At 36.9% G+C, this 27,432-nt stretch overlaps 1 protein-coding gene across 2 annotated transcripts in view; it reads right to left on the reverse strand.

Moving 5' to 3' along the window:
• The window catches only part of PLXDC2 (plexin domain containing 2), a 412,323-nt gene that overhangs the window by 12,077 nt on the left and 372,814 nt on the right, over window positions 1-27,432 (reverse strand). For both annotated transcript variants that reach the window (XM_070601478.1, XM_008519041.2), the window contains exon 14: window positions 25,267-25,427. In XM_070601478.1, the coding sequence (XP_070457579.1) occupies window positions 25,267-25,427 (161 nt within the window). The remainder of the gene's footprint in view (window positions 1-25,266; window positions 25,428-27,432) is intronic.

The following is a 27,432-nucleotide window of genomic DNA, read 5'->3' on the forward strand; positions in this document are numbered from 1 at the left end:
AGATTCTGATTCACTGGGTCTGGGGGAGGGCCTGGTTTCTGCATCCTATCAGGTGCCTGGGTGGTGCTGATGCTGCTGGTCCACACAACACACTTTGAATAGTGAAGGCTATGATTCTCTAAGGTCTCTTCATACAGGAGCATTCTTTAAAAGTGAGTGGAAGAAAAAATACTGAACTTTGACCTTCCTTGGGTCTCCAGCGGACCTTTGTGGGAATTGAACGTACATTCAGCAGGGGCAGCCTTCCTATATTTAGCTTTGATAAAGTTTGACTGTTCAGTGGAAGAGAGTTTTCTTCCTTTTCATACTTCCAAATACAAATTATTCTCTATTCTCCTTATTTTGTGTTGAATGTTATTTCAGTCTTAACAGTTGTAAGTCTGGGTTGCAAGATTTAGCAAATAGATAGACAGGGCACTAGTTAAGTTTGAATTTCAGGTAAACAACAAGTAATTTTTTTAAAACTCCTTCATGAGACACACTTATAGTAAAAAATTACTCATTTTTTTAATTTGAAATTCAAATTTACCTGGGTGTCCTGAATTTTATTTGGCAACCCTACCTATAGTGGAACACTATGGCTTTAGGCCCTGGCCAGTAAAACTTGCAATCTAATTAAAATAAACCACTCCTGTTTGTGGCTGTGCCTCTTTGCTTCATGAATTTTAGGCCACTTTTTCCTTAAAAAGAGTAACTCAAATTGATTTGTCCATCTTCTGGTGGCCAAGATTCCAAGAAATAACTGTTGTGTGAAGCAAGGCCTGGGTGTTCTTTCACACATTCTCTGCTCATCCGATTTCGGTTGCTCTTCCTCCTGTGGCAGCTGTCCAAGTGTCCCGCAGCCACCTCTTCTCCAACCTACACTACCTACTTGCCATTGGCACGTTACCTCCATTCTAGAACTGTCTGATGGGTGATCCTGAAGAATTAGTTAATATAACATAGTTGGTACGTGTCCAAGATGAATGTTGCCCCAAAGCATATAGAGAACAGCTATATAGCGAGATTAACAAAACCATCACATTATTCCTATGATCTTCTGAAAACTAAAGTACTCTTAAAATAAAAGTGAAGTGATTCTCCATTGGCTGCTAAATAAGTACAAACTCTTTAATATGGGAAGAAATATCTCATGTTTCATTTCAATACATTTCAAACACTTAATGTCCATTATTTTCTTTCACAGCCTGGTGGTTCTCAGACCTGACTAAAAATAAAATCACCTGAAGAGACTAAAAACAAAGTATTGACGTCGAGGCCTCCCTCAGTCCACCGAGCAGAATCTCTGGCTGGGGTCCAGGCAAGCGTATTTTTAAAAAGCTCTTCAGGGCAGTCAGATGCCCAGTGAGGGCTGAGAACCACTGTCAAACCGTACTTCTCTCAGTTCCTTCTCCATCCCATAGTTTTTGCCTGTGGTATTCCCCCAACCTGAGATGCCACTTTATCATCCTGACTTATACAAACACTATCCATTTCAAATTATTTCCAAGAAAGCTTTCTGGAGTCCCAGTTATAGGTGAGAAGTCACTCTTCACCCTCCTGTGTTGTCTCAGACATATCCTTTTATTTATCTATATCTCTCATTACACTGTGGCACACATTGTGGCTGTGTATATGGTTGCATACGTATGGTGTATGTATATGTCCTGCTCTATGTATATGTCCTTGGGGTCAAGTGTCATATCCTGTTCAACTCTGAAACAGCCACAGCAGTGGTGTACCAAAGATATCTGACATCTGGAGTAGATCCTTTTTATAACATCCGCCTCCTCCATAAGACAACATTATTTTCGGTAATAATCATGAAAAGAAATGAATAATAATAATGGCCAGAAAAGAAATGCAGATGGTGAAAATCTTCCTGTTTGGAGCTTGATAGATGTAACTATGTCAGTAAAAAAAAAGAAAAATTGCCAATAAATATTCCCATACAAAAAGGGGAAATAGAATGAATTAACGAAGTTTTGAAAAAAGGGAAAAAAGACACATGAAGGAATACTGCCAAATGAGTGAGCTCCACAAGGCTCAGAGAATGATTTGCACTTTGCAATAATAGAATTGAAGTAGTTCAAGGTCTGTTTCTTTGTCTTTACAACCACAATGCTATCACCCTTTGTTCTGAATCTACTGCTTTAACACGGATCTACGTAGTATTATACAGGTTGGTGACCCGCTGAACCCACACAAGTACAAAGGACTCCAGACTCTTATGAACTCAGTCTCTAAACGCATGCATGCAGCTGAGTCTGCTGTCAGGGGCCAAGTGTGTAACTGGGAGTTCTCTGAATTAATCTCCAGGAAGAAGACAATGTTTACAAAAGGATAAGTAATAAAACTGTGCAAAGTTGAAGTTTACATATATATTATGTTGGTAACACTCAACAGTAACTGAATCAACTCTTTAGAACTTAGATCAGCAAAAGCTTTTAACACCATTTAGAATTTCTGGCACATAGTGATAATAAAAATTTAATTTAGTCGGTTTTATTATAATTTTACCATTTTCTACAAACGACACATGCCCTTATGACCAGCAGCTGGACAGACTGCTCCCAATGCCCTGCCCTTGGTCCCCCATTGATCTACCATGTCTAGCAAAATGGCATAAGCAAGGAGACTCACAGTAAGTGTTTGCGTTGACTTACATAGATCTTACTCTATAGTTTATGCCCCACATGGAGCACAGCAACCAGATTCTTGAGTGACAAGCTATCTTCTTGGCTTTCTTTTTTCCCCTTTTGACTTGAGTCCATTATTGGCTACTTTGCTACCCAAAATGAGAATGACTGGTGATAGTGATTATTAGCACATTCATGCAGCGATAACTGCATTCAGTAAGACAATAATGTTACTCTTAAAGAGTCTATACATAAAACACAGTGCTGAAGATAAGGCATTTTAGGTATGTTTAGGGAAAATAAGATATTTGCATACAGACACTTGAACAGGAACTAACCAATAATACAAGTAAAAATGCACAGACAAGAGATTTCATTGCTCAGTATAAAATCAAGTATCCGCTGAAAGTATTTGACAATAAATGCTATGAGTTTCGAGGAAAGAGACTCCATTCGGATTTGAGTCATCAGAGATGATTTCTTGGGCAGATTGAATATAAAGACGAAGGACAGAATGAAATTCCTCATCATTGTAGCCCTGATGCTCTTCGCAGGACTTATTCTAGGTCTTTAGAAAACCTCAGCCACTGGTTTTGTGAGCTTTAGTTTTTTTCCTCCTCTACTTTATCCCCTCTAGCAACTTCACCGACTTCAACATGCTCTTCCTCAAGGTTCCTCCTGGATCATTTTGAAGATATCTACTTCCATCTCTTCTATATTGCTCATTCTACCATCTCAAAACAGCCATCTCCAAGGCCTGGCCATCTCGTGGCACTATACAGCCTCTAAATCCTTTAGATTATGGAGCATTGCCTCTCATTAATCTCCACAATTCACACAGACTTCACTTAACTTCCTGTCAGCCTGAATTCCATGGTGGGCCACTTCTCTCAACTTAGTTTCTCTTCCCTCATCTATATGACAATAAATCCCAGATAAGCTCTCCCATCCTCGTCATAAATCCTCATCTTCTAAATTTTCAATTCTAGGCCCTAAGCAGTCCCAACCACTGCAGAAAAAGTCACATATTCAAGTTAACCCAGCACCACAGAATCACTCTTTCAACTGGGAAGTCAGTGATTCATTCACTCTTCTCTTATTAAATCCTTAGGATACACCAAAACTCATCCAGTCCCATGCTGCCCTCCCTCAATCTTGAATTTCATCATCCATTTTTACTGAGAAGATTCAGCCATTAAGAAGATTCCAATCCTTCCCCTACTGTCTTCATTGATGCCTTTATATCTACTCATCCTTTCGTCTCTGAAATAAAAAGATCTTCTTCTGTTGCACAGTTAACTGCTTCTCCTACTCAATCCTGTCTCTGCTATGAAGTTACTTCATTCCTTCCTCCTTCTCACGCACCTTAAAAAACTCCTTTCATGTTTCTTTTCCTTATACCTGCACTCAACATCAGAAAAACCCTTTATTTGATGTTTCTTTGTATCCTCAGTACTAAATCTCTCTTGAATGTCTGACTGAATCTGTTGCCTTGACATTACAAAACCATTTTTTACCCTCTTCAATCTGGTGCCTCTTCCCTCCCTTGAAACTGCATTCTCACAGGTTACAAATGTTCTCATTGTCAAGTTAGTACCATTTTTCTCTTTTTCTGGGACTTCTCTAGAGCACTTGACACTGCTGCCTCCCCTTCATCCCTGAGCCTCTCCTTTTTTCTGGCTTCCTATGATGGCATATTCCCTTGCATCTCTATTTTATTTTCCTCTTAAGCTTGTCTCTTTTCCAGGTTTATAAACACTAAATGTTAGCATGTTCTAAGGTTTAGTCATGAGTGCTCTAATCTCTCTCTTCTCCATAACATTCTTCTTTATTCTCTTGGGTTTCCACTTTCATTATTGTAACTTCCATTATTTTCTCATCCGACTGCTTAAACTTAATCCATTCCTTTTCTTCAGTTGCTTTTTTGGAGAGGCCCAATTGAGATTCGACCATTAGCTCCAATCCCTTGCAGGACGCTTGGTTTTGTCCAAAATTGCCCATAAGACATTTGGTCCACGTCAAAAGGTCCTTGCTATTTGGTCCAGTCCAAAACATCCATTAGACATCTGGTCCATAAGACATTTGGTCTACACCAAAAAGGTCCTTGACATTTGGTCCTGTCCAAAACATCCATCAGACAATTGGTCCATAAGACATTTGGTCTACACCAAAAGGTCCTTGACATTTGGTCCTGTCCAAAACATCCATCAGACATTTGGTCTATACCAAAAAAGTCCTTGACATTTGGTCCTGTCCAAAACATCCATCAAACATTTGGTCCATAAGACATTTGGTCCACACCAAAAGCTCCTTGATATCTGGTCATATTTGGTCCTGTCCAAAATGTCCGTGGAGACATTGGGTCCACACCAAAAGGTCTTTGATATTTAGTCCTGTCCAAAACCATTTGGCATGGGCCAAATATGCTCATGGACATTTTGGAAGGACCAAATGTCAAGGATCTTTTGGCATGGACCAAATGTCTTATGACCAAATGTCTTGTTTTGGACAGGACCAAATATCAAGCACCTTTTGATGTGGACCAAATGTTTTACGGATGTCTTGAATAGAACCAAATGTTTGTTAATTGCTCAAAACAAACCTGCTTAAAATCCACCCCTTCATTTTCCTTCTTAAACTAACTTTGCTTTCTGATGTTGATAATTCTGTCACTAGAAAATTTAATTTCCAAGTTGCTCAGATTTTGTACTTTGGAATTACCTTTGCATCTTTCCTCTTCATTCCACATATTCAGTGCAAAGAACCAGGGCATCCTCCCCACCTTTACCACTAATTAGCTATAGGACTTTTGGAAATTGCTTAATTTCCTGGAATCTCAGTTATCTTATCTGTAAAACAGGAATAAAATAATGCCCACATTTATGGACCTCACTGGTGAGTAGCGAGAATCAAAGATAATTAATTGAAAGCAATTCCAGATGCAAAGCTTTAAGCACACAAAACTGCTAAGTTCTATCTTCTTCCTTCATGTGGCTCTTGAATTAGCCCCATTCCACTCCTTCTATCAATACCCAAATTCAGCTCTCAGCTATCACCTCACACATGAATTACTGATAGAGCCTTATAACTCTCTTCTGGGGGTTCTTTTACTCTTCTTCCAGCTTTCTCCAGCCCACATCCCCACCACTATTGTCAACTTCTACTTCTTTATAACATCATGGATTCTCACTGCCTACAGAATGAAGCCCAGACTTCAAAGTTAGTTCTTCAAAGCCCATCACATCTAACCTCCAACTACGTTAAAGTCACTCCTAATACTTGTCCATAGATAGCAATATATAGTTGAATTCATCTTGCCCTTTCTTGATTCAGTGCTTCTGTAAAATCATAATACCTCTTTTCCATGTGAAATGTCATGTCCTCTTCCTCTTTGCTTAGGCACAGCATAGCACTCTTTCAAGACTCTGCTCAAACACTACCTTTTTAATGAAATTCCCCCTGATTAATCTCTCTTTCTTAAGAATTTTACTGTACCCAACTGCACCCTTTATTCAGCATTGATCATAACTTTGATGCTCATTTTATGATTATTGAATTCATATGTGGCTATTTGGACTTTAAAATTTTTATTTTCTTTATTTCCACATATATGATAAGCTGGCAAATATGATTATACATAGGGTGACCATATGACATTAGCCAAATTAGGACACTTTTGAGAGTGAATGAGAGAACCATTAACCATTATATCAGACAACAGACATGAACTAGGACGGCAGAGGGCAACCTGGGATGGGTGTTTATCCTCTGTGATATTAAGAGCATCTAACAGATTGCATTGCACAAATAGGAGCTTTAGTTTTGTCTGATTTTCCATGATACAACCTGAGAAGATTCCAGTCATCTTTAGCATTAGCCTTAGTTCACAATATCATGTTGATACTACATTTGGCACTATCTCTTGATTTTTTGAACCACATTGCCACAACTCATGTTTTCTACAAACATAGAGTAATAATTTGCCATTAGACAGGCAATTTACTCCAGGGAAAAGTAATTTTGCAGTGAGGGTGCCAACAGGCCAGCTTGCTGTTGCGCAGTGACTTGGTTAAAAGACAAGATAATGCTGCTCTGGTCATAAATGTTCTAATAAAAGTCAAATGTGAGTTAGTGCAGCTCTGTACAACAGTAAGACTGGCTGTGTTCCTTGAGAGGTTGTTCTCACCAAGTTACTTGTATCTGAAGCATCAATGTGTTTCTAAGTGAGGTCAAAGAAAAGTTGGCAAGTTGAGCTCTAATTAGCCATGACCTTAGGAGTGGTGAATAGGGAGCTATTTTCTACCCTGAAGGGATTGTGTGCTTGAATCCGCATTTAATCACAAGGTTAGAAAACAACCCAATACAATGATTTATGCCATCTAATCCACGAGTGGACACTATTCATCCAACGATTTAGAGTAACGTTTATCAATCGAATCATGGCAAAAACAGACCTGTAATGTTTGACTGGTATTTCATGATATGTTAATTTTTGTAGGTTTAAATTAAAAGTTTTAGAAAAAAATTTAAAAGGAAGATAGCAAACTTTTTACTTATTTAAGGTACTATGTTGAAAAATGGATATCCATAATGGTGTATCTTTTTCATATTTGAGAAACTTGATCCATTTATTTTGGAATTTATGATACATACTATCTCTTGTCAAATCAATTCAGAAATTGCAATAGAAAACATAATTATGATCCTGAGAAGGGGAACAATTTAGCATCAATATGGCAGGAAAATAAAAGGTAAAGAATATTTGCTATAGAAAATCAATTGTAGCGGTATTACAGATGCAATTATAATTATGTTTTCATACAATGTTATAATTGACCAATATCAGTGTTTAATCATCCTTACTTAGAGCCTCTAGTAATGTTCATTACTGTCCTTTACAAGATTCTTGCAATTTCTACAAAAGCTTAGTTGAGAGTGCCAGACATTCATCCCGTGATACAGAAGTACTGATAACCATTTTACTGATATTATGTGAGCCAGGTTATAGTCCTGGTGGGAACTCCAATGTTTACAACATTTTACAAATGAGAAAAAGAAATAAAAAAGCAAGATGTCTGAGATAGACCAATTAGAACCTATAAAGATGACTGTTTTTATTGCACAATCGATGGTATTATATCCAGGGCTGGATAACATGGTTTATGAATTATTTAGATCACTTGTTTTTCCCGTCCTCTTTCAATTTAGATAACTCACCAACACTTGCTTAAGAAAAGAGAGTAGGGATGGGGGATAAATGAACCCCTCCAATAAATACAAGAAGGTAGGGGTGGGAGATTGAATACTTCCAATAAATCTTGTTATTTATATAATTTTTGGCTGACATTAATGACTATTTTTAAAAATAGTGCTTTTAACATTGAGCAGATAAAGGTCGTTTGGGAGTCAGCAAATTCAGTTTCAATTCCTGATTGAAAGTTTGAGGAATTGACCAAAAGTCACAAAGTTAGTAAGTTAAAAGCTAGAATTTACACAAGGTCTGCCCATTTGCCCTGTACTCTTTCTGCTGCATTTTACTGGTTCCTGGTTCTGTTACCATCAAATACCAAGGTCTTAAGCAAATCACTTCCTATCTCTTGTTATCCACGTTTTCATGTATAAAATGAGAAAGTGGACAAACACCGATTCTTTACCTAGTATGAGCCTATAACCTCCAGCCAGCCTTAACTGATAAATATATGCCAATAACTTTTTAAGGGCAATATTCTTTTATCAATGCCATTATTTTAATTTTATGCATTTAAAACACACTGTGAATGACTCAACCATAATATTGCAATAAAATTTACATTAAAAATGTCTGAATACATCAAATCCTATAACATCAATGTTGCAATTTAAAGAATTGTTTATATTTTCAAGCATACAAATGTTTTTTCAGGAAAATGGGCTTTTATTTCTCTTTTGGTGAGACACACAATGCAAAAAGTTGTGAACCACTGCATTTGATTTTTCCTTAAGTTTCCTGCTAACTTCACCTTTCTAGCATTTCATGCTTTCGTTTATTGAAGTTCCACTTGGATTATTTGAGATGAGACTCTTTATTCGACAATATTTATGAAGCATTGTGTGTGTCCTTGGGGATAAAAACAATGAATGAGACAGATGTGTTGTCCCCTGGAGCTCCCATATTCTCATTAAAGTTCACCAAGAAGTCACAACGAGGAAAGTCCTTCTGATTTTGTTTTAAGCTCACTCCCTTAAAAGCACTGATAGTCAATTCCACCTATTAACCAGACTTAATGGAAACAAATTTCTCTCTCATAATCTCTGGCTACTTATTTGTCCCACTGAAACACCATATATCATTTCATCTTAAAAATAGATATACACTAAATTTTCAATTACCCTAAATATATTCTGCTAAATAGATTTTAGAATTGGTAAACAAAAAAAAATTAAATCCCAAAATATGATTGTTTAGTTTTTTAAAATGTTTTATTTTGGGGCTGGCCCCGTGGCCGAGTGGTTAAGTTCGCGTGCTCCGCTGCAGGCGGCCCAGTGTTTCGTCGGTTCGAATCCTGGGTGCGGACATGGCACTGCTCGTCAGACAACGCTGAGGCAGCGTCCCACATGCCACAACTAGAGGAACCCACAATGAAGAATACACAACTATGTACCGGGGGGCTTTGGGGAGAAAAAGGAAAAAATAAAATCTTTAAAAAAAAAAAAGTTTTATTTTGCTTTTTCCTTCTTGTACTTCTATAATTTCTTATAAACAATATTTCTCTTGCATAATTTTCTGTCATTACAAGCTGTTTTTTCCCCCAACAATCTCTTTACTTTTACATTTGGATTAGTCACTATAAACATATTTATAACCTCAGCTTTCTTTTGATTTGGTTTTGCCAACATCCTCAATAATTTTTAGTCCATCTGGTTCCTTTTGTTTATACCTTTCCTAAACAAATTCTAATGCGACTATACTGTTTGCCAAAACACACCCAGCCCAACAATTTTTCCCTGATTTTTCATTATTCTAATGAATTTCTTATGTGGCTTTACATCCACTAGATGATAACTATTTTCTCTATTAAGAATCCTTCTTTTTAAATTTTCTCAATGGGTTAATAAATTGGAATGTATTTCTTGCTCACATTATGGTCCAAGACAAGTGTTCTCATAGGCCGGCAACTTCCTCCCAAGCCTGGCTCAGGCTTCCTCCATCTTGGCCTCTCCATTCCCTGGGGACTGTGTGCAGCCAGTTGGTGGAACAGGAGGGAAGGTATGTAAAAGGCACATCCAGTTCTTAAAAGCCTTGGCTTAAAAGGCACCTATCACTTTCTATTGTGACTAGTAGTCATATGGCCACACTCAGATGCAAGAGAGCATGGAAAAGGTAATCCTAAACTGTGCAATTACTTACCAGTCACAAACCTCTTCTATGGAGCTGGGAACATGAATTATGGTGAATAGTCAGCCATCTGTGCTATAACACTCATCTCTCTCTTTTTTTAAAGATTTTATTTATTTTTTTCCTTTTTCTTCCCAAAGCTCCCCAGTACATAGTTGTATATTCTTCGTTGTGGGTCCTTCTAGTTGTGGCATGTGGGACACCGCCTCAGCGTGGTTTGATGAGCAGTGCCATGGCAGCGCCCAGGATTCGAACCAACGAAACACTGGGCCGTCTGCAGCGGAGCGCGCGAACTCAACCACTCGGTCACGGGGCCAGCCCCAGCACTCATCTCTTTTTAATGGTTTATATGAGGCTTAGAGATTTATAAATATAAGACCCTTAGCATAATATATGCAATAATAAGTAATATCTAGTATTATTACTTGTAACATTATTATAATTTTACCACAATAAATGGGAGCTTAGACTGTACATAAATAAATTATGCACATTATTATATAATATATTATATAAATTACAATGTGCATATTAAATAACAATTGCATTTTTAATTAATTTTTAATTGAGGTATAACTGGCATCTAATATTATATTGGTTGTATATTAGCGATTACATGTAAAAAATAAGTGGAGCAACATATAGAAACATATAGAAAAAATATTGTAAACATTTTCCAAGCATTTCCAAAATTTTTGTTGCCAGAGGAAGCAAGTTGAAACATGAGATGCATGTGACAGCAATAATAGCCACTTTCAAATGCACAAAGGGCAGTCATATGGGTTTAAGTGCCCAATTTTTTCTTTCTTTTTAAAAAAGTCATCCAGTGATTTCACTAGGATGTCTTAATGTCGGTTGTTTTCAGCCAATAATACGCAGTGTTTTCTTTCAATGTTTAGATTCTTTTTTTTAAGGTTTCAGGAACTTTAAAAATAATATAGTTTGTAGTATTCATTTTTTTCTTCTTTTGCTTTTGTTTTCTTCTTTAGGGATTCCAATTACTCATACACTGGATCTTCTTTGCAAACCTTCAATATTTGTCATTATCTCTCAAATCCTTTTTATCTCCTTCTTCAGCTCTTTTCAGCTTTAAAAATGCTCTTTCCTTTAACTTAAGGTTAAATTTAAGATTTCCTCAAAGGCTTTAAGACTTGTGTTTATTTGCTCTTCTGTTATTTTAGTTTTTTCCTCATTTCCAACATGATTTTTTTCTTTTACTTCTAATTCTCAAGGATTTTCACCACATTTTTTAGTTTATCTGATACTAATTTGTGTTGTTCCTTAATGTTTTGCATCATTTTCTTATTGCTTTTTAGCTAACTTTGAAATAGTACTTTGGAGTTTTCAAGAGGTTTTTTTAAGCATGTGCTTCTGATATGCTTTCATGTCTGTGGGGATATTATTCTGCTCTTTAGTTTCTTTACATTATAGTATCATTGCCTGGGATTTCACTTCCAAATTTTCTTTTGCTCATTTCTGTGTGAATTTCGTTTCTCTAAATTTTTAGAAGGAGGGTTGCTTCAACTAACATTTATAGCTTCAGAGTTCTCTCTTCTGTGGTTCTTTTTTGTATTAAAAACATGCAATTTTTTGCTTTCTGATATTTCCTGACTCTGTTCCCTTCTCCAACTTTTTTTTTTTAATGAGAAAGATCAGCCCTGAGCTAACATCTGTTGCCAATCTTCCTCTTTTTGCTTGAGGAAGGCTGTCCCTGAGCTAACATCTGTGCCAATCTACCTCTATCTTGTACATGGGATGCCACCATATCATGGCTTGATGAGTGGTGTGTAGGTCAGTGCCCGAGATCCAAACCAGCGAACAGTGGGCTGTTGAAGCTGAGCAGGTGAACCTAACCACTATGACACTGGGCTGGCGTCCCCAACTTTTATATGAACCTTTTTATTTTTTTCATCTCTGTTGTCCCTATCCTACTCAATTTCATTCCACTTCCAGGGTTTTCTCCTAGCGTGTACACTATCATGGACAATGGCTCTGGTAGGTCAGTTTTGAGAATTCCTTGGGCTATACCGCTCCAGACTCTTCAGAAATTCTTACACAAGTCCCACGCACTCACCTGCAATTGATGTTGGTACCTGCCCTTCCTTCTTTCTGCTACCATTCTCACGTTAGCCTGCTGTATTTTCTAGCTAATGCTCATTGGCTATTTTGTGGTTCTTCCGTTTTCAGGCCTGCTGGACACCTTGCTGCTGCCTTTTGCCTTCTCTCACACAGATGCTGACAACATTCAGGTCTTGTGGATATTGGTGGTTTGTTATCATCTGCTGTATTTGAGGGTTCATAATTATATTTGGACAGAAGCTGTCAACTAGTTTTGTTATAAATGTTATAAATGTTGTAAATGCTGTCCTTAGGTTTCTGGCTTTGATATCCAGTTGTTTTCTCTGTTTTCACCTGGTGATTTCGGAATAAAAAAAACTTATGCTGCTACCACCACTACCAACTCCCTAGGATCTTCCATTACTTACTAGCTTTTGATATCTGAAGGATTCTTTGTGCATTTACTGTTAAATCACATCATTCACTACTATAAAATTTTTCACCAAATTGATTTGAATGAAAACATTACTGAAAACATTCATAGTAATGAAAATATACTCGACTATTGTACCTACTTTTCATTGAAAAAGAGAACAATATAAGCAGTTGTTAGACTATGTGCTGAGATGAATGAATATATGTATAATACATACAATATACATTATATGTGTTAGGCTTATAAGACAGTAAAGCAAGGCAGATAGTCACCTGTCTCTTTATTACTTGGTGGTCAGTAAGAGATAATGCTGTATTTCCTTACCTGGAGATTCGTGGAGGAAAACTGACTAAGTAGTTGCAACTCTCCTTTTAGCTCCTCCTGATCAAGGTGGGGGATCTACACTCTCTGTCAGGGAAACAAGTCTGTGCCTGTCTGGAATGTGACTAAGCTGCATCCTTTATTGGCACGTGGGAGTTTCGACGCGAATGAAGTCTGCTATAGTCATGAGGACCAGCAAGAAGCAAAAAGGCACTTTGTTCATCAGCAGCAATTATAACATAAAGACATTACTGATCACTGATTAGAATAAAATAGGAACACGGAAAATGCCAACTTAAATTTCAGAAAAAAATTTAAAGTGTAAATATTTAAAAATTCTCTAAGGCCACTGAAGAATGCGAGAGGGAAGGAAACAAGATAACAGAAGTGATTTGGAATGGCCAGAGCTTACACGTCAAAAGCCAAAAGCTCTTGGAATAGTCTGAGTCCTAGAAGAAAGAAAAAGATGGAGATAGAAAGAAAAACAAGGAAGAGTTTGTTTCTAAGTGGAAAATGCCAAGTATATTTTGCCTCTTATACCTATTTAAAGAAAGCATGCATATTTAACTGTCATCTTCTCTTGGTAAAATTTAAGAAATTGTTTGAGGAGAGGACTATGGGAGAAAGCAAAATATAGTACTTTGTATCTCTGCCTCTATGTTACTTTCTTATGTTTCAAGTAATGCCTTATTGGGAAAGAGTTGTTTAAGGCACTTTACATCAGTTGTTGCTTTCCTGATAAATACCTTTGTTTTTATGCAGACTTTTTACTAAAACCAAACTGGAGCCTTGTTTGCCCTACAGCGACATGAACATGAAATCTATGCATTACCCAATACTACCAACTTCCTTAAAAGGTGAGAAGTTGGTAGGTCACCCCTCCTCTCAGATTATTACCTCATAAATAGTGATATTCTCTGGATAGGAGAGCTATAGTCTTCCTCATTGTGTGGGTATGTGTTTTACTTCTTCACATTTGGTTTCTCAAAACATAAGATGTCTTCAAAAACTGTAAGTATGTACAACATGCCTTCTAGTTTACTTTGCTATTTTTGTATCTTTCTGAAACATATACAAGTTTGGGGGGGGGGGCACCAGGATATCCTAGCTTGCAGGGACAGAGTGAACCTTAAATTCACTCTACCTCAACCACTTAGATGATGCTTAAAAGAGCTCTAGGAAGTTCTTGGTAAGGGGACTTCTTGCATGCTTAAGTAACCCTGGTGATGAAGAGCTCATCACTCGAGCCTCTGAGTACTATCTCTGAGTCCCTCTGATTATTAGAAAGTCTTTACATTGAGCCCATATTCGTATCTTCATAGCTTCTTCCCAGAGAGCCTCATGTCCAACCCTCAGATCCATCCAGAACAAGTCAGATACCTCATTCATAGGACAGTCCATTAACACTGGTGGGGAGCTATCGTGCTCCTCCTTCTATACTTTCTCTGCTAGAACGTCTCCTTTCTTTCATCTGTTCTTGGCATAAGTCAGAATTCTTTAACATTCTTACTCACTCTCCTCTGAACACATTGTAGGTTCAGCATGTTCCTCTACAAGGATGAGATGCAGAATGAACCCTATTACTTTTGGTGAGATGCCTTCCCGCACCTCATGAAACACGTCGAATATTTTTAAATTGACAGCCACATGCTATAAACTATAAATTTTGAGATTATTTTTCACTAAAATTGAATATTCTTTACCTATCCTCATGACACATCAAATTTTCTCCATATTAAACTTGTACATATTCAAGATTCAAGCCCAATTACAAGCTACTAATACAAATATTTTAAGATACAAACACAAATATTTCAAGGGGAACGTGAAAAACTAAGAAAAAAAGTGATATGTGACATAAACATCAGATATAAAACAAAAAAAAATCTGATATACAATTAAGAAAACATTAGTCCTGGGGCTGGCCTGTTGGCATAGTGGTTAAGTTCATGCATTCTGTTTCAGTGGCCCAGGGTTCACGGGCTCAGAACCCAGGCACAGACCTACACACTACTCATCAAGCCACGCTGTGGTGGCATCCCACATACAAAATAGAGGAAGATGGACATAGATATTAGCTCGGCAAGTCTTCCTCAAGCAAAAGGAGGAAGATTGGCAATGGATGTTAGCTTAGGGCCAACCTTCCTCAAAAAAAAGAGAAGAAAAGAAAAAGAAAAGATTAGATCTTACTAGAACCCTAGAATTTTACATTGCAGTGAGATTTTGAATAATTGTTACAAATTTATTTTCTTTTTAGAGAAGAAAATGTTTTCTCCTTTTAACAAAACAAGTATCATTTCTCCTTCAAAGTCTTTGCCAAGGATAACACTTGGCACAGTCAGTGTTCAAAAAAAAATTTTTTTTGAACAGATGAATGGTTTTTCCATTAAAATATAAATATTGTAGTTAGCTGAAAGTTGAGAAGGTAGAAACTAATAATTCTGACTCTGTATTCCCTTACTATGTGATGTAAGAAAAATTGTTTTAATTTTGAATTGAAAATTATTTTGTTTATATTAAGAAAGTTTTTATAGAGGCATCACTTCAAGAAAATAGAGCAAAATAATCTTAATCTACTCGCAAATTAGAAATACCTTTGGCTAAACGCTTCTAATAGAATTACAAAGAGCATGATTACTTGTTTCATTTGAAATACAATTTTTTTACATTTCTATTCTCTAAATTTTTTAACCTCCTTAACTCAAACTTAAAGTTTTAATTTTCTTACAATCACAAATCATTCTAGTATTATTTATAAACCAAACCATGTCAAAATAATCAACTTATTTAGCTCAGTTGTTTCGTATTTCTGCCAGAAAAAAATTACACTATGTGGAATTATGGGAAAAATAATCTTATAATTGAATACATTCATTATTATTGTGAAGCAATAATTACTGCTAAAATTAAAGTTTCCATTCTTTCTTTCCAGAAACAAAAAGACTTAAGTATTTATTTTAACAAAGAGCAGTTACCAGAGTCACAAGGAAGAAATTACTCAACACTTGGTACTGTAAGTGGAATAATCTTCTTTTAAAGAGGTAACAGGAGAAAAGGATCAGAATGCCTAAAACATACATCATGTACTTAAAATGACATAATTCAGGTTTACAGATGACCAAGTAAATTGTAGCTCTGCAGGTTTTTATTTATTTATTTGACTCTTTCATCCACTATGAGCTTCCCTGTGGATATTTTCTATACAAAATACATATATTATATATACATATACAAGTATATATACATATATAATATATTTCATGGCCCTATACACTATTAAAAATAAGGTTAAGGAATGGTAATTAAGAAGGAATTAGAGCAGAGAACTCAGTCAAGTATTAAATATTTTATTCAATATTTTTGATAATTCTTCTCAATGAAGAGAAGAAAATATTTCATTAAATTAGAAACACTATTTTAGTTTTAGAAATTTAAATGAAAATACGTTAGCCAAAAAAGTAAATTAAAGATGACATCAATAAAAGGAATCTTATTTTGGTGATTATATATATAAGGGAATTACCATGAACTTGAACTGAAGTCTCAAAACCTGTCAGTGATGTATACGAATAAAAATCCAGCATCTTAGAATAGAAAGTGAGGAAAGAAAACCACAGAAGTACAAAGAGTGTCTTTCTTTGTTTAAAAGCAAACCATTTTCACCTATTTTTCCCTGTATTTTGCTATGTTTCTGGAAAGCTGCCATCTCATAAAACGGCTTTTCTAATAAGGGTGTCAAACCATTTCAGTTAGATTTCACCTAATCTTTCCTTCCTTGCAGCAGTCCATCAAAAGTGAATGCCATCTTTTGCCTCTTCTAAGAAAATGAAAATAAGAAATATTTTCTTTCTATAAATCATCTTTTCCTTGTGTTTTCTTGAAGACTGAAATAAGACTAAGAAATACCATAAGAGCAAAACTCAGTTACAAAAAAAACATGTGACTTCAAGATAAAAAAAGCTTCATGGGTCTATGAAACGATTTCTCTATTTACTATACAGGTTACTCAACGGATCGTGTCTTGCCGACTCACAAGTGCTATTCATCTAGCAGCTGCAAAGCAAGACGCCAAACTTTCAGTCAACACTTTTTCTCCCAGCAACAGCTTTGACTCCCTGCCTGGCTCCTTTCCTCTGGCTTCTTTCCTGGTGGCACTATTGATTGCCAGGAAAAGTTGAGGACCACAGCTCCCTGTCTTTCCTTAATCATATTCTCCATGGGTCCTTGTTATCCACAAATATTTCTTGGGAGGGGCATCCCTTGAGTGGCAAACCGCTCAAGACTGTTGTGATGCTGCTGCCATAGCACGCAACCTACAGGGCCAAGATGAGGCGTCTTGAGTTCAAATCTCGACTCTGAAATGCGGTGTTACATGACCCAAGCGAACTGTCTCACCATGTGGGCTTTCTATTTTTACTTTGGAGCTGACTCCAACAAAGGTGTAGAAAGGACACTTCCCACTTAGGTTCCAGGAAAAGAGAGCTCTCGTGGTTTGGATTTATCTGGATTTTACAGCATCGAGAGCCATGCAACTGGGGTGCCAGAGATGCATAAAGCACCAGAAGAAATAAGAATTGTCTTCTAGAATGTTGGTTGAAGTTTGGGTGGAATCATTTTTTATATCAAGCAAATGTTTCTATGTTATAGAGTACGGTCATGCATTGCTTGATGATTGATCTGAGAAATGTGTTGTTAGGTGATTTTGTCATTCTGCGATCATCATAAAGTGTACTTACACAAACCTAGATGATATAGCTTACTATACACCTAGGCTTTATGGTACTAATCTTATGGGACCACTGGCATATATGCGGTCTGTCATTGACCAAAATGTCATTATGTGGTGCATGCAAAATTCATGCAAGTTTTTAAGATAAAACATAAAACCCCCTTGGGCTGGCCAGTGACGCAGTGGTTGAGTTCATGTGCTCAGCTTCCATGGCCCGGGGTTCACAGGTTCGGATCCTGGGTGCAGACCTATGCGCTACTTATCAAGCCATGCTGTAGTGGCATCACTCTTACAAAAAACAGAGGAGGGTTGGCACAGATGTTAGCTCAGGGTCAATCTTCCTCACCGAAAAAAAAAAAAACCCACAAAAAGCCAAGGAAATGTATTTGAAGTAGATACTTTTGGAATTCATAAACTTTGTTCTGGAAAAGTTACAGAATCCCTTGGTTGCACGCATGCTGAGGTTTCGTTTTGAAATTCTATGATTTTGATGATAAAAAATACTGCACACTGCCACTATAGGCACATATTTTGGTTCCCTGGAAATAATAAGAATTTTAAAGCATGATATGAACAATGACTGGTATTGAGACATTTACATCCAAATTTTATTGTGAAAACCATTGTGTAACTTTTAAGTCAAATCCGTATGCACAATTTAAGAATGGTGAGACTGTTTTGTCCTTCAAGAAAGTTAACTGTTTTGGAAAGCAGTCTTATTTATTTATTTTAATTGTTTTTACACATATATACCTAGAACTCTATAAAGTCTTAAATTATAAAATGCTGATGATAATCACGATCATAATCATCATCCAACTTATTACCAAACTACAGGTTCAGGCACAAAGATCATGAGAAACTCTTATATCCTTGGTTATTTGACTAATAATATCTTATTGCTCAAAAAAGGTAACAATTTCTCCAAGCATTTTGGGAAGACTGCCTCTTTTGTAAAACTAAACATTCAACTTGAAATCTATACCTTGCTTAAAACATGTTTATCATCTGTCTCCACCCCTAGAATGTAAGCTGCATGAAGGCAAGGATCGTCTCTTGTCCATTTTGCTTACGTCTGTATCTTGGGTACCTGACACATAATTGGAGCTGAACAAATTTGAATAAATGACTGAATGAATGGTCAACATATCAGACAGCTTTGTCAGCCATCCCAGGGAGATGGCTCCTCCTCAAGCTTCTAATTGCCCTCTCCTGTCCCCTGTGCTGAAAATCCCTCGATTGCCTACTTTCAAAAAACGTGGAGAGAATCAGACTTTCTTTCTAATCCCCTCTTCTCTGCAAGATTTTCTCTAAAACCAGCATTGTCCAATAGAAGTACAGTGTGAGCCATAGTCACAATTTTAAGTGTCGTAGCCACAGTAAAAAAATTAATTTTAGTAATATATCTTATTTAAACCAACATACTCAAGATATTTCCATTTCAATATATAATTAATATAAACATTACTAATGATCTATTACACATTCTTTTTTTTACTCAAACTTCAAAAACTGGTGTGGATTTGACATGCACCACATTCCAGATTAGCCATATTGCAAGTACTCAATAGCCGTGTATGGCTAGTGGCTACCTCATTGACAGCATGCTTTCTGCCTGTCTTTTCTCCAATCCTCAGAGAAAGAATTATAACCTATTTAAAGGCAAACTCCATTGCCATTGCACTATCTCAGCACCCTCTTGAAATGCGAGGGGTATTGTGCCTTAAATTGTTGCCTTATTCCCCACCATCTTTAAATGGCTCCTCTGTACCAATTTCTTTCTCTCTGAGGATGTTTTCAGTAACACTTTACAGCACGAGCAGCAGGATGAGCTATTCTTAGTTTTTACATTCCTATTATTTAAAAAAACCCTCTAATATTTTACTCATAGAATCTATTTTCCAAGATATTGATCATCTTTATCATTAGGGTCATATCCACTTCTCTTCATTTTTATTAATATAGAACAGTCAAATCTGCACATAAATGTCTAAATACCAGCCAGTATTTAAAATCCTAAGAAAAATCATGGGCAGTGTTCAACATGAATTTTTTTGATTAAGATTGCTAGTCTAAATTATCCTATTATAGTCCACATAGAATCCTTTTATAGGACCTTTTTTTATATGACTACCACTTCATAATATTATTTCTCGATCGTCAATTAGATTACATTTTATATATCTTACTTAAAAATCTTAAATAGTGATATGTGATAGTATTCAATGGTGCAAACATTTATCTCTGTAGCCCATGTTCATGCAACAATGAAATTTATTAAGAATCACAGAATCTATGCCTAGAAACATTCAGCAAACACTAAATTTAATGTAGAACTTAAAGGCGTAGGTCATTCTTCCAAAGAGAGAGTAGTTTTATCAAAATATATTAAAAATGAAGGAACGTGCTTATTTGAATACTTGTTCTCTGCTATTTTGTTTCAAGATAATGAAGGTAATTTTTAAAAAGATTTTAAAGCACATTAGTCATTCTTGCATAATATGATGGATGTTGGTCAAAATCAGGTATCGTTTTGAAAATTACTGAGAAAAGCCAGACCGGTAAACACAAAATGAAAGCCATCTAGCAAAAAGTCAAAGAAAATGCTCAGTGGGAAATCTGAAGAGGATGATGGAGAAATACAGAAGTTAAGTTCATGAAAGTAGATTACTCTGCCCGAGTGAGTAAAGGCTGAATGTCTTAGGAGAATGGAACTCTTGTACCTGATGCTGTATATGAAGACACGGGGTGTAAACAGTCCATTCAATTATTGTTTAATTACACGTATATGGGGTGATTTGCTTTATCACCAAAGCCTCCTGACTCTCATCTACTTTTCTCTTGATTTTAGTAATTTTATTGCCTTTATTGCCTTACTCCGTATAAGGATGTATTTCTAGATTTTAATTCCCATTTTATCTTATTTTCTTCCCACAAACAAGAAGTTTGAAAGCTAACACCTATGTAAATACTTTGTACGAGGAAGAGTTTGTGTCCACAAAATGTATAATAACTGGTGTATATTTTCTGTAAGAACAAAACACACAGATAATAACCACTCTCATTATCTTCACTAAAAACGCCAACAGCAACAATAGCTACATCAATTGGTGTACATCTCTGGGCAATGATTTTGCCAATATTTCTTAAGAGTCTTTAAACTGTTTCTTTCCTTTGGTTCTACTGTCGGGAATCTGTTTTAAAGACACCATGTACATCCTTAGATATACATCTTCTTATATTTCTATATACAGTGAAAGAAGAAAACCCTTCACACACAGAGCGGCAGCATGGCCTAGTGGTTAAGGGTATGGTCTCTGGAGATTCTGGGCTCAAATCCTGACTTCTCCACTGACTAAATGCACGTTGTTGAGAGAGTTAATTAAATTCTGTGCCTCAGCTTCCTCATCTATGAGATAGAGATAATCTTAGTACCTCACGGGGTCTTCATGAGGACTAAATGAGGCAATAAGTATAAATCATTTCCACTAGTGAATTTAATAAATGTTTGCTGTAATCATTATTATGTCCATAGTGGGATTAACTGTAAGAGCAAAAAAATGGGAAGAGCCCCAATGCTCCACAATATGCGATTGCCTGCATGAACTCTGATCTATCCACTCAAGGACAAAGTCATTAAATTTCATCACAGTGTACACAGTGTAGAGCACAAGAACAAATTCCTACATGTGTTTAATGCAGTCTGGATTTCATTGTGAAATACACAAGATACTCACTGGGTCACATTTTAATATCACAGAAATTGGGATGTGTTTTATGGTCAAGGGCATGTTACAGTGTAATGGGTACTGTGTGATGCATCTTACATTTGACGCAGTCTGTGGCAGACAGAATAATGGCCTCCCCAAGATGTCTATGTCCTAATCACCAAAACCTGTCGATGTCACCTTACATGGCAAAACAGACTTTGTAGATGTGGTTAAATTAAGGACCTTGAGATGGGGAGATTATTCTGTATTATCCATGTGGGCTCAAAGTAACCACAAGAGGCCTTACAAGAAGGAGGCAGGGGGGTCAGAGTTAGTGGTAGAAGATGCGATGACGGAGCAGAAGTTGGGATGATGAGAAGGGACAGCGAGCCAAGAAATGCATGAGGCCTCTAGCAGCTAAAAATGGCAAACCATTCTCCCCTGAAGCCTCCAGAAGGAAGCAGCTCTGCTGACACCTTAACTTTAGCCCAGTGAGACTAATTTTGGACTTCTGACCTCCAAAGCTGTAAGATAACGTGTGTGTTGTTTTAAGCTACTAGGTTTGTAGAAGTTTGTTACAGCAGCAATAGGAAACTAACACACAGTCAAACTGGGTGAAATAAGGTTATTTTTTCACTTCTAGGCAGTGTTAGACCCTCAGTGAATTCTGAACACCACTTGACAGCGGAAGAGGCGATCGATATAAAGCTATTGAATGAATGTTCAAATCAAAATAATGTTTACAAAGAGTTCATAATAAAACAGAAAAATGTTATTTGATTAAAAAAATTAATTTGCATTTCAGTGAAGTCACTACTATACTAAATGGGCAAACATAATATTATGCATATGAAAATTCCAGAAGAAAATAAATTAAAATAGTAATACTGATTGTGTCTGCATGTTGGGACTGTAAATGACTTTGCTTTTTCTTCCTTTACATTTCTGCAAATGTTCTCTATTGAACAAGTAGTGCTTTCATCATGGAAAAAAGCACATCGATTTAATTTTTTAATTTTTCATTAAAAAGTAATATGGAATATAAAAAGCAATTTACATGATGTGGGTAAACTCAATCTTTTTATGCACCAATAACACTGACTTAATTAGTAATTTACAACCTTCAACTTCAGTCTTCAACTGCAGTCATCACGGATCTATGTTTTGATTTTGCCAACATGGGGCAGCTTTAATAATAGTAAAGTTATGATTATCATCTTCAAAAGTCATCTGGCAAGCAGCCCCTGTGAGCTGCCTGAGGAGAGCAGGGTGTCAGAGAGGTAGTGATTGAAGCAGAAATTGGCAATTGATTCCACAGCAAGGAAAAAGGCGAAGAGGAGGAAAGTTGAGGAACCTGCCGAATGATTCTGCTTCACCCGAGTGTGGAAAGATGAGAGAGTCCTTCCTGAAATTTTGGCCTTTCACCTTGGAGAAATGATTCCACCACTCTGAGCCTCAATCTTTTCCTTTGTGTTATGAGGGTATAAAACTAAATTATCTCTGAGATTCCTTCTAGCTTTAAACATTCTATAAAGACATGTGTGCGTATACACATACAAACACCTGCCTCCACATCCCCCCATACACACAACACACACACGGACATATAGACTCTGATTACAAAACAATGAGACCAGGGGCCAGCCCCGTGGCTGAGTGGTTAGGTACGTGCACTCTACTTCAGCAGCCCAGGGTTTCGCCACTTCAGATCCTGGGCACGGACATGGCACCGCTCATCAGGCCATGCTGAGGCCGCGTCCCACATGCCACAACTAGAAGGACTTACAACTAGAATATACAACTCTGTACTGGGGGGCTTTGGGGAGAAGAAGGAAAAAAAAGAAAGGCTGGCAACAGATGTTAGCTCAGGGCCAATCTTTTAAAATAAGTAAATAAATAAATAAAACAATGAGACTGAATCAAAAAGGCAAACGTCAAAAAAAATACTTCCATTACTCTAGTCTCACTTTGTATTCCTACAGGGGCTGCCGAGAATTGGTGTGAACTAGGTCCTTTGCCTGTGTAATCTACTACTAATACCATCATCATCAGATATTTCACAGGATCTTCTTTTTCACAATGTCAGAAAATAAACCATACAGTGTATTAAAAGGCTTAAATATGTGAGGGGTTTCAGCAGTGGCCTGCTGTCTGGTTTTCGCTGAAGCTTTACAGCTTGTCATTTGTTAGCTCTTGGAGAAATGCATCCATGACCTCAGGAAAATTTTCTTTCTTCCATGAAAATCAAGCACATTAACAAAACTTAATAACAGCTTTCCAACCAAAGGCAGTGCCTGACAATTTCTCAGTTATGATTTTAAATGAGGACATCATTTCTGAAATACGTCATATGTGAAATTTTAGTGGAAGTCTGAAATATCCTAGGACACTTATTAGTTTTTTAAAGAAAACACTGATAAAATCTCTCATATTTGAAAGAAGCTTAAGTTATTTAATTCAAATCTTAAGGAACTTATATGTCTGCAGGTGGTATAAATCACGTACATAGTTAACTCTAATGCAAAACAGAAAAGAAAATGCCAGAGAAAGGTATGGATGTATTACTATGGATAGAATTTCAGAGGAGAAAGAGATTATGACCAGCTGTCCAAACAGCGAGATGGCCCAGGGAAGCTTATGGGGTACCTGGCCTTGACGGCTGTTTGGATCCCGAATTTAAGCATTGAGGTGGAAGTGGAGGGCTTTCTTGGTGGAGGAAACAGAGTGAGCAATGTCTTGGTGGCATGGAGAATTTGGGGTGTGTATGGAGGAGAGCAAAGAGTTAAAATTGATGGTAGTGCCAGCTCCAGGTTGGGAAGCAATGAGATAAAGCTTGAAACGATAGCCAATATCCAGATGGCCAAGGCCTTAAATACTGACCCAAGGAGACTGTGCTATTTTCTACAGACTGTAGAAAGACAGGTAGCCTTTCGAGCAATTATTTAATTGATTTGCATTCGTCTTTCCCTATTACAAGGGACAAAGTTGATTTTAACTTTGTAGTTCAAATAGTGTTATCATTCTCACTCAGCAAGTGAACAAAATTCTAAGCAACCTTTCAATACATCACCCAGTGAATTGGAAAAGATTTAAACTTTACATGTTTGAAACTTTGAGGGGGAAGACTTCCTTTATTGCTCTAGTGTTATTTTGGTGTTGGCAGAGCGGTGGCCCCATTAGGATGTTGGAGTGAAAGCTGCACACTCAGGAGGCCCAGGAAGCCCAATCGCCTGGGGAATAGAAGGTGACTTGTTACAGGACTTTATCCTGTGGCCCACAGCTTCCCAGTTTCAGGCTTGCTGGGCACCAGGGCTTGGCTCTGGCCCCTTATACACAGCCGCTAGTCCTCCATCTGATTGCTCCTGGGCCTTGGCACTTAAGTCTATATTCTGAACGTGGAAACACAACGCCGGTGCAGCACTGTACTCTCTCTGTGTTATGAGTGTGTGTGCATTTCATCTAAATGTATAGATATAGCCATGTTACACACAATACTGATGGCACATACCACTACTTTATCATGTACTATACTTTATTTTATGTATTTCCATTTAGTAGTGAAAGTTATATTTTTCCTAAATAGTTTGTGAGCATTTTGAGAGCAAGCCCACCATATTGTATCATGCATCCAGTCAATATCCAATTAGTATTTATTGATTAATTGACTTAAGCTAAGTCCTTCAGCCTCCAGCATATGCTGCATTTCCTTCTAAGATCAGGAGAACAGCTGGTTAACATGCTTGGTATAATACGACAAAAAAGTATGGTTTCTATTTTCCTTTAGACATACAAAAGGAAACATAGCTCATTTCTTTAGAAGCTCTTGAGATAAGGTAACCCAATTCATCATATGAAAGCAATGTGTCAATATGTGCGTGTGTTTGTGCATGTGTCAAATCAGCCAGCTTGCAAATGCAAAATAGAGAAATCATGTGCTAAATATTAAATACAGGTGGTGTTAGCAAAAGGATATGGTTCATCAACGAGCATGGTTTTTATGTGTTAGACTTGACACTTACCTCAATAAAGAAGATGCTGGCTGCTGATGTTGGATGGTGGTACATATAGACTGTCACAAGAATGGCTGCTGCTATAATGAGGACCAGGATGAGAATTCCAACAATGAGGCCAGCATGAAGGGTTCCCCCTTTCTTCTCGGCTGCACTGTCATCTGTAGAAGCTGAAACAACAGCACAGCTGTCAGGACATTTGCATGTGCACCCTTACGTGTGCATTTTCATTAGAGAGGATATTTACATTTTTAATAAAGTACTCTTGGATCTTCTTTATTTCCTGTGCAACTTTTCTCTTCCACAATACCAACTTTAGAAGTTAGCTGCCTTTTATTTGGGCAATGAAATATCCATACTATTAATGATTAAAAATACATTTATAATTGTGTTTTAATTTATAGTTCAATAAACAAAATTAATAGCCTTTATTTTAAAAGTACTGTGGAAAATCTAAAACTCTAATTAACTATATAATAAATTTAACTTGATTTTTCTCATTAAACCACTAGCACTGTTCCCTTTGGAAAAATTGATTACTTTGTGAAAGCTCCTCTCTCATTTTCTTTTGGAAATTTTAAATTGAAGTGTACCAGGCATCTTTTGGTGGGCAACACAGGCATTTTAGAAAGTCTGTGCATGAGTTCAAAGGATAATTTTCAAAATCTGTTTTAAACCAAAATGCTCTTTAAAAATGTAACAGATGGATGCTAAATGACCCCCAAATAGTTTTATCACCATCTAAAGGGAACACACAGCGTAGAAAAATATTCCACTATGCCACAGACCAATATCATCTTCTCTAACTTTTACTGAGATGTTTTCTACTGTAATACCCATTTTCAGAGATATAGGAAATGGAGGAATTAAATTTCTAAACTAATAACTATTTCAACCCAGAGTCAATCAACCAAATAAAACTAATCTCTAAAATCTTCTCTTGTTCTAAAATTCTGTAATCTTTGATGACTACTCAGGCATTCAGAGGAGATCTTAAATTATGTGCAGCAGGTAACTGGATCTTAGTGTATAATACGATTGGTATTTTTGAATCATTAGAAAATTCTTCAAGACTCATAGAAATTCTGAACAATGATTCTTAATCCTTTCATTACCAATTTACGTATTTGTTATTTTCACCCTTTGCCTCTATGTTTTAAACATTATTTTTGTCTATTAAGCCTCACTTAATAAGCACTGATTTATATCTTTTATTTTAAATTTTTGTTATAAAAAACAAACATTACTGCCTATCAGAATGCGTGGTCAATACTAAATAACAGAATTCCAGATAAAGCAAAGAAACATGACCTCCTAATTCTTCCGACCCATCTTTTAAATATTGTTGCTATTGTTTGTTTGCTCTTTGTCTGAGAGCCATAGCTGGTGTTCAGTAATCCTTCTCCAAATCTAATAAAGGAGAAAATCCTAAAGCTTTCCCTTACATAACAGAAATTCATTAGTGAAAAAATATAAAATTTAAAGAGCAATTCATTGCACAAAAATTCATTTACAGAGACGATTCTGGGAAGATGGCGAAGAAGGAAGTATCAGGAAACTGCGTCTCCACCTAAACAACAGTTGCGCTGGCAGAACCTTTCTAATTTAGTTTGGAACTCTGGAGTCTATTGAAGGCTTGCACCTTTCAGGGGAAGGCTTGGTCTGTAAATTTTGGATAATTTCAGTCAATTTCAGCTCTTAATACAGTAGGAGCTGCTCATCCTCCACCCCTCGGCCCCGTGCCAGGCAGTCGTGCATATGTTTCAGAAGCAGTTTGCAGGAGACAGGGTAGGCAAAAAGCACCCTGTCCTCCCAATATTGGGAATCTGTGTTCTGATCACTGATTGGTGCTTCTGATCCCAGAGGTACAGACAAAGAGGCAGCCAGCCATTGTTGTTGCACCTCCCCCCATTGTTGCAAGCCCCTCTCCCAGTGGCTGAAGTGACTTCCAAGGGTTTTCAGGGGCCAGAACCTTTCTTATCCCTCCCTTCTTCACTATTCTTTTTTTTTCCCTTTTGGGAGTCAGATATTAAAGACTAGGATATTCAAAAACAACTACATGTGTGAGGAAACTTAGAAAGTGACAGCACATGCTCAGGGAAAGGCTCAGAAAAGACTTAAGAAGACCTTAAATTTACACTTCAGGCTGAACCTCAACACAGAGGCAGCCTGCAA

The sequence above is a fragment of the Equus przewalskii genome, chromosome 30 (assembly GCF_037783145.1).
Source record: "Equus przewalskii isolate Varuska chromosome 30, EquPr2, whole genome shotgun sequence".
In the NCBI taxonomy this organism is placed as follows: Eukaryota; Metazoa; Chordata; class Mammalia; order Perissodactyla; family Equidae; genus Equus; species Equus przewalskii.